At 40.7% G+C, this 7,936-nt stretch overlaps 1 protein-coding gene across 1 annotated transcript; it reads left to right on the top strand.

Moving 5' to 3' along the window:
• The first annotated feature begins 472 nt into the window (after positions 1 to 472).
• RPL7 (ribosomal protein L7) lies at positions 473 to 7,017 on the top strand. The gene is made up of 7 exons (XM_003205114.4): positions 473 to 580; positions 1,329 to 1,431; positions 2,255 to 2,421; positions 3,065 to 3,202; positions 3,467 to 3,576; positions 4,603 to 4,813; positions 6,958 to 7,017. Exons 1-6 carry the CDS (start codon positions 567 to 569, stop codon positions 4,809 to 4,811), a joined length of 741 nt encoding a protein of 246 aa, XP_003205162.1. The 5' UTR covers positions 473 to 566; the 3' UTR covers positions 4,812 to 4,813; positions 6,958 to 7,017.
• Positions 7,018 to 7,936: the final 919 nt, after the last annotated feature.

Genomic DNA, 7,936 nt, shown 5'->3' with positions numbered 1-7,936 from the left:
TGAGGCGGCGGCCGGAACGCCGCGCAGCTGGTCCGCCGGAGGTGGGCGGAGGGCGCTCTGCAGCCGCCGGAGGGAAAAGCGGGTTCTGCGCTTACCCCCGATTTTATAGGTGTTTTATCGCACATCTGCGCTTTGGTGGAAGTTATTTGCGTTCCTCGCTATAGTTTTAATGAGCTCAGTGGGGGTATAAGGTGGCTTAGGAAACGGGTAGATGTTCGCAGCGAGCAGCAAGAGGAAACTTCCCGCACACCGGCGCGCTGCGGGGCTGAGCTGAGCTGAGCTGTGCTGTGCTGAGTTGTGCTGAGCTGTGCAGCGAGAGGCGGCGACCCGCGTGCCTTAGTGCCGAGCGCGGCATCTAAGGCTGAACCACGTAAAGCTCGCACGACGGACCGCACGCCCAAGCGACGCAGGCGTTCACGGGCCACCCCGGACTCCGCACTGCGCTCCGGCACCGCCTTGGACACCTAAACGCGGGGTCCTTCCGCAGCTCAGGGCCCTGCCCGCGCAGGCAGGCGGTTTGAGTTGTCCCCGCGCATGCGCCTGCTCTCTCTCTTCCGGTGCCGATCATGGCGGACAAGGAGTAAGTGGCCACCCTGCCCCGCGACAATCCGCTGCCATCCGCGGCTGTGGCGGCTCCTGTCGGTAGCCTCTGCGATCGGGACGCTGTTTGCCGTTCCCTGGCTGCAGGGTCTCTGTTAGTGACCTGGAGGGCGGCCTAGGAGCGCCGGGAGGTTGGGGCTGAGCGCGGTGGGGATGCGGCTGCCTTCTCTGTCCCTTCCTTTCTGCGGGCTGCCGTGAGGTTGGGGGGGGGAGGAAGGTAGATCCGGCATCGGGCACAGCTGTGCGGGGTGGGGGAATTGCGGGGCTGAATGTAGTCGGGGCTGTGCTGGGTTGGGAGGGCTCACAGGCCCAGGCTCAGGCCCGAGCTGTTAGTACCGTATAAACGCCAGTTTTGCACGTGTTTCAGCATCAAGGAGTTTGAAATGCAAGTAAGCTTGAACGTCGTGAAAGTAAAATTTAATTAAATTATCAGGCTTTTCTCTTCCTAAAGCTACTTGCTAAATGTTTCATGAAGTTGAATTGCTAATTAGTTTTGATAGGTGTGCAGAAACCAAAAAATAGTATGTCAGACTTCCTTGTCTTAATACAAAAGGTGATCTTGTCAGGCTGTGTCAAAGCTTAGTGGCAGTGAGGACAAGTTGTATGCCTCAGTAAACTGGTTGGAGACAGCAAGGCCTGTGTATATGTTGTTTTTTGTTGCTTTTGGTGTTTATGATGTGCTGATTTTAGTAAATGTGAGTTTTAAGAGTGTTTTTCTTGTCACTTAGGGCAAAGAAGGTGCCATCTGTCCCGGAAAGCCTCTTGAAGAGGCGACAGGCTTATGCAGCTGCAAAAGCCAAACGTTTGAAGAGGCTGTTGGCACAAAAAAAGGTGAGTGTTGCATGACTCCTTGCTTGGATTGCTGTCTGTTTTGTAGGCAGCTGAGCAAGCTGCTATCACTGCTGATAAAGCAGTCAGGGACTTTGTAGTGTTTATATCATAGAATCATAGAATGACCGGGATTGAAAAGGGCCACAATGATCATCTAGTTTCAACCCCCCTGCTATGTGCAGGTCACCAACCACCAGACCAGGCTTCCCAGAGCCACATCCAGCCTGATCTTGAATCCCTCCAGGGATTCACACAGGATGCCACAGCCTCCTTGGGCAACCTGTTCCAGTGCATCGCCACCCTCAGTGTGAAAAACTTCCTTCTAATATCTAACCTAAACCTCCCCTGTCTACGTTTAAGGCCTGTCTAAGTTTAATTCCCCCTTGTCCTATCACTGTCCACCCTCGTAAACAGCTGTTCCCCCACCTGTTTATATGCTCCCTTCCAGTATTGGAAGGTCACAATATTTTCTGTATATGTAGATCTGAAACATTCACTAGAAGGGCTCAAAATTAGGTATAAAGAATTAGATTTAGGCAGAGCAGAGACAAAGCATCTGTAAAAGTTAATGCTCAGCAAGGAAAGATTTTGCAATGTTTGTGAGGGTAAGCATGATATGTGGTAATGTTCAAAATAAGGCACTACTGCAGGGTGGCAGAGTTCTCCACATTTTTGTTGTCTATTGGTCATCCTGAAGTCCGCATTACAGGAACATGTGCCTCATATCTGTGGGGAGTTCAGGAATGTGCTGCATTATTTGAAGTTTGATTTTCATATATTAAAATGCATTATATAGCCTTAAGTAATGTTTGGTTTATTCCAGTTTCGTAAAGCGCAAAGGAAAATCATCTATGAAAGGGCCAAAGCTTACCATAAGGAGTACAGACACATGTATAGACAGGAGATCCGTATGGCCAGGATGGCCCGAAAAGCCGGTAATTACTATGTTCCAGCTGAACCCAAGCTTGCATTTGTCATCAGGATAAGAGGGTAAGAATAAGAATACATTGCTTCTATTCAGAAGCACTGAAGTTGTCTCTGTTTTTTTTGTCACCTTCCTTGTTTTGTGGGCTTAAACGTGTAAATAAATGCAAGCTTTTGACAGGGTTCTTGGGAAGGCACTGGCAGTCACATTGGTGATACATTAGTGACTTTATTCAGTTGAGTGAAAAGTCCTTTTGCTTTGTGTGTACTGCCATTGGGAATCCTTGATTTATTAACAAATACAACAAAACAAGACTGCAAACTGTTAATCTGTTTAAGTTCATCTTGATAAAATTTTATACCAGTGTTCCTTATTGAGTGTTGTTAGTCTTTTGGTAAAAATGTTAGAGAAAACTAACGAGAATGAATTATATGCTGGAGAACACAAGGGTATGTAGTTAAGAAGTGTAATTTTTGTTTGAATTATTTTCTTGGAGTTACATCTGCTTTGATGCTGGAATTCATAAATATGATAACATACTAACTTTACTTTGTGAAAGGGGTCAAATCGTGATGTGTTTTAAGATAGGAAGACATTACTGTGTATTTTTCTGTTTGAGTTTTTGTTTCTTTAATGCTTGCTACTGCTATGATGATACTATATGTTTTCAGATGTAGATAACTGAGGCTTTTTGCTGTGTTCCTCTAGTATCAATGGTGTCAGCCCCAAGGTCCGCAAGGTGTTACAGCTTCTTCGCCTGCGCCAGATTTTTAATGGCACCTTCGTGAAGCTCAACAAAGCTTCTATCAACATGCTGCGGATTGTTGAGCCCTATATTGCATGGGGGTGAGATTTTGCTTTTCCTGTGCTCAGATGTTTTGAAATCAAAGGAATGAAAGACAAAAACATGGTTAAGGCAGTGTTTGCTACATATGATTACATTCTGTTGCCAGCACTGTTGCGAGCTCAGTAGAAGTAAGATTTATGCCTCTGTTACTTCTATGTTTACTTTTGGGATGTGTTGTAATTACCTTGAGTTGTTTGCTATTGAAATTCCATTTGGAATCCAGCTTGTATAGTTTAATAGCTTTTACCTGACTATTATTTCAGTTATCCCAATCTGAAGTCTGTGCATGATTTGATCTACAAGCGTGGTTATGGCAAGATCAACAAGAAGCGCATTGCTCTGACCGATAACTCCCTGATTCGGAAGCGCCTTGGTAAACAAAAATTTCACTCTACAAAACAAAAACCAAACCAGTTGCAGTTGGACAACTAGTGCTGAGCTAGACAGTTGTGCATTTGTCTCTTGGGAATAGAATTGATTAGTTAACAGGTTTTTTTTCTGTATTAATACAAAGCATGCAGTAATTTTCACTAGGAAGTATTGAAAGTAGAAGTGTTGAGAACCAAAGTTTAGGATTTTAGATTTGTAAGTTTTGACTGTAATCTTCTTGACCTTTAATGGGATGGGAGATATTTCTGTAGGCAGAAAGTGCTGGAACAGGAAGGAAGTTTATCATACGTTGCTTGAAGTTTCAAATTTAGTATTGGAATTTACTTACGTCTTAGATGTCCATGCTCTGATAAACAGGCCTTTTAATGTTTCTGTGAGAAGAAAAAGCCATCAGTGTACTTTGTCAAAGCACAGCGTGGTGGTCAGTTGTCAGATTGAACTCTTAAGAGGCTCCTTTTTTCCCAGTCATGCCAAGAAATTGTAAAGTCTCTCTTGTCTAAATCTTCCTTCCAGTCAGAAGTGTCATGTTTTATGCTTTCAAATTCTGAAGGTACAGGTATTATGTTATTATCACCTGCCTTTTTAGCATTGTATTTGATGAAGTTCACTCGTTACACGTCACTGAAGAATTTGGAATGGCATGAAGAAAACATGCTATTGCACCATTCAACAACAAGAGTTGTTCAGTGAATTTCCCTGAGCTACGTGTAACTTGTATCCATCTGTATTTAAAAGTGTATTTTCTGAAGAGCCGCTGAGCAGTTGTTATGTTCCTCATTGCTGGACTCAATTACAAAAAAAAGTATCAACAAAATAATGTTGAGTTAGCTACGGCTGATGCATTTTTGTTAGAAAAGTCAGTCATGGGCTGTATTGATAGAGTGGATGCTTTTTCACTTAGTGAATTTTGTTAAGCTAGATAGATATGGCAGTTAGAAATATATAATTTTTAGCTTGTCATTGGTAGTGGCTCTGTAGACCTTCTAGAAACAACTTTTCTAAATTTTAGGAAAACTTGGCATCATCTGCATGGAAGATGTGATCCATGAAATTTACACTGTTGGCAAAAACTTCAAAGTTGTGAACAACTTCCTTTGGCCCTTCAAGTTATCCTCTCCTCGGGGTGGAATGAAGAAGAAAACAATCCACTTTGTGGAGGGTGGAGATGCTGGTAACAGAGAAGATCAGATAAACAGACTGATAAGGAGAATGAACTAATGGTAAGATACTACCAAATGTTAACATTATCCACTATTCTATCTCTGCTACGTAAGCTGGAGTTGTTTCTGGTTGACAGTTCATTAGTGCTTGAGTTGTAGGTACCTGGAATAGCCAAGTAGAGTAGTCTTTGTGAAGTTAAATGTTGATTATAGATGAGACGTTTATGAAGTGGAAGCATTACAGTAATTTTTTCCCTTCACCAGTAGCATGTTTATATGTTACGATGGAAGGCCTTCAGATTTTTGGCTTCAGTTCTCTTTAATAAACGCTTGATACAATTACTGTTGTGATTGTAATACAGTATTTCTTCATACTTTCTGATTTCTCCAAAAAAGAAGGAAGTTTATTTAGGATTGGGGGAAACTAAATTCTCAGTTTACAGCATTTTAATGATCTGAATTCTCAGCTTAAGGTTTTGTTCAAAATGATTCAATTCAAGCTTTCATGTTAACTAAGACTTTAATTTAGAAAGACTAATTTGCCACTTAGAATATGCTATCCTTTAGAAATGGGTAGTTTTATTGACACGTCACTTAAAGCAGTTTGGAAGTGGCTGCTGAAGCCTGAAATTAGTATCTGCTTCAAACTGTCTGTCTTATTTATGGTTGTCATTCTGCTGTTTCTGTTTTGGTGAAAAATCATTCAGAGACAAAACTTCTTTTCAGAAGTCTTGTATTTTCCATCTTTCCATCTTTCTCACACACTAAGCCAACTTCAATGTTGCCATTATCAATTTTCCCTCAAAGATAAATGCCTTTTTGTTACACCAGATATTCTAGAATTTAAGAAAGCTTTGTTATTTCAGAGTGATTGGAAAAACTAACAGGCAAAAATGCAGTTTTCCCCAAACTCCTCAGAGGCAAGAAGCTTGTGGTTTGCTTAAGAGCTAGTAACTTCCAAGGGCTTGGTTAATATAAATAGCAGGTAGTAATGAGATTTTAGAGCTAAAAATTGGAGTAGAAGCTATTTGTTGTTAATATGATTATTAGTACATTTATTAAAAATGCTAATAAATTGTTCTTAGAAACATGTTTTTGAAGGGAAGGTGATCTCTGCTTCTTTTTAATCAGGCTTTGCTGTGGTGTTTTGTTTTGTTTTTTCTTTAAGCAGATTGAGCTCTTTCATATCTACTCTCTGTGCAAGAAGCCAGAGAGCCTTGTGAGATAACCTTCCAATTGTCTGGCTGAGCTGTTTTATTGAAGCTTATGTGTAGGCTGTTCTTCCTCTGTTCTCACTCTTCCAAACTTCTGGCATATTCTTTTGTTTGTCTTGTTGTATGAAGAAGTGGACCTTTGAAGTACTGATTACACAGCACATGGAAGCCTGGCACTTCAGGAAAATAGGGACAATGTTCCCATAAAGCTTTTTAGCTTGCCTATGTAAAGAACTGATTTTGAGAGAGTGAGCTGCTCTTATGTTTGATGCCTTGGGTGGTGTTACGTTGCTCCTGGTAGCATTCTCTAGAAATGTTGTGTTCTCACAGATGCTTCTCTAAAGTTAATCTGTGAGTCTTCAAAAGAAAGGTTGAGCACAACTACTATTGTGTTTCTGTGTGGTTTTTGAGCATAAGTTGAAAAATACTATATTTGATTCAAACTTTGTAGCTTTGCTGTCAGCGTGGATTCTTTGCCCTCCATCTTCTCTGTCAAGCATCTAAACAATACTGGCAGATATCAGGGCCTTACTCTGTGCTTCAATTTAAGCTACTGGATGCTATTAGCTCTTAAGCAGACTTTAAAAGAAACTTGAGACAAGTTTGCTTTTTGTTTTAATTATTCTGTGTTAAGTCCCTGAACCTTACTGAAAACAGGGTTATTGGTGAAGATATTAAATACGTTCAGTGCCTCAGGATGTTTTCATGTACAGAATTGTCTTCTGATAAGCTTTCAGAAAAATAGGAAAAGTGATAGCAATACTTCAAGGTAGAAGTGTTTAATTCAGTTAGCTCTTTCAATGGAAATTGGTGTTTTCAGTGTAGAGATGTCAGTTTAGAAGTTAAAGTTTGCAAAGTTTTAAGTCTGGTAAAGAAAAAGTAGTGTTTTTAGTCCGCATTATTAAGTGTAACAGTATATGAACTCTTTGGGTGGCCAAAGTAGTTTCAGATCTGTGTGTGTCTAATGATACTTCTTTCTTTCTGTTTCAGATTCAGATGCCCAGTTGCAGTTTTTCAAAGTCTGGTCTGTTAATAAAATCTTGCACAAAAGAGTCATCTCAGTTGTTCTTTTTGTAACCCTTTTTCATAGCAGCATTAGTTGATAAGAGAATTTGGAGCAACCTCTTTAAAAATATGAATTACTCTTTGAATCCCCAGTATGCAACTAATACTGTTTTCAGCTTCAGACAGGCAAGGGATTAATTATTTTTTAAGTGACAACAAGTATGTGAGAATTTCTTTATATAAAGAATAGTCAAGGTTAGATCTTTTGTTCTTAAAACATAAAGATGCTGTTTTTAATGTCATAGTATTTACTTCTTGCTCTTAATGACTTCAGATGATTATTTTTTTCACCAAAGGAAAAATAAAATACAATATGCAAAAAGTATTTTAAACATTCTGAGTAATTACTCTGCTTTACCTAATATGTTTGCAGTGTTTTATTTTGGATATTGCAGAATTGGAGGCCACAAGATTAGTTTGGATTAGACCAATTGTTGCTGATGTGTAGGACTAACAGTCTTAGAGAGAGACTGTTAAAATTGCAGGACTCTTGAATGGAACTTGTATTCAAGCTGACATTATGGATGCCCCCTCCATGGAGACGTTGAAGGCCAGGCTGGATGGGGCTTTGAGCAGCCTGGTTTAGAGGGAGGTGTGCCTGTCTATAGCAGGGGGTTGGAACTACATGGTCTTGAAGATCTTTTCCAACCCAAGCCATTCTATGCTAACTGAAGGATCTTAGCCTGCTGAGACATTTAGTCCAATAGATGAACAGATTGCATCTGTTCTGTCTGAATGTTTTTCTCAGGGTGAGCTGTGGCACTGTATTGCACTAACGAAGGATGTTGATTTAAAAATTACTGGGGCTGACTTTTTTTTCCATTTTTTTTCTTTCCAAAAGCTTATAGCAGGAGTGCCAGATTGTTAAGGCTCATCAAAGGCTAATTTTGTTACATCTTTGTAA

Source organism: Meleagris gallopavo, chromosome 3, assembly GCF_000146605.3.
Source record: "Meleagris gallopavo isolate NT-WF06-2002-E0010 breed Aviagen turkey brand Nicholas breeding stock chromosome 3, Turkey_5.1, whole genome shotgun sequence".
Classification (NCBI taxonomy): Eukaryota; Metazoa; Chordata; class Aves; order Galliformes; family Phasianidae; genus Meleagris; species Meleagris gallopavo.
This window is presented reverse-complemented; position numbering and strand designations above follow the sequence as displayed.

What these genes read in the sequence shown, in the direction of transcription:
- RPL7 (XM_003205114.4), top strand. An exon ending in GGCTGTTGGCACAAAAAAAG is followed by an intron (nt 1,432 to 2,254) that starts GTGAGTGTTGCA and finishes GGTTTATTCCAG; the next exon opens with TTTCGTAAAGCGCAAAGGAA. An exon ending in CCTGATTCGGAAGCGCCTTG is followed by an intron (nt 3,577 to 4,602) that starts GTAAACAAAAAT and finishes TCTAAATTTTAG; the next exon opens with GAAAACTTGGCATCATCTGC.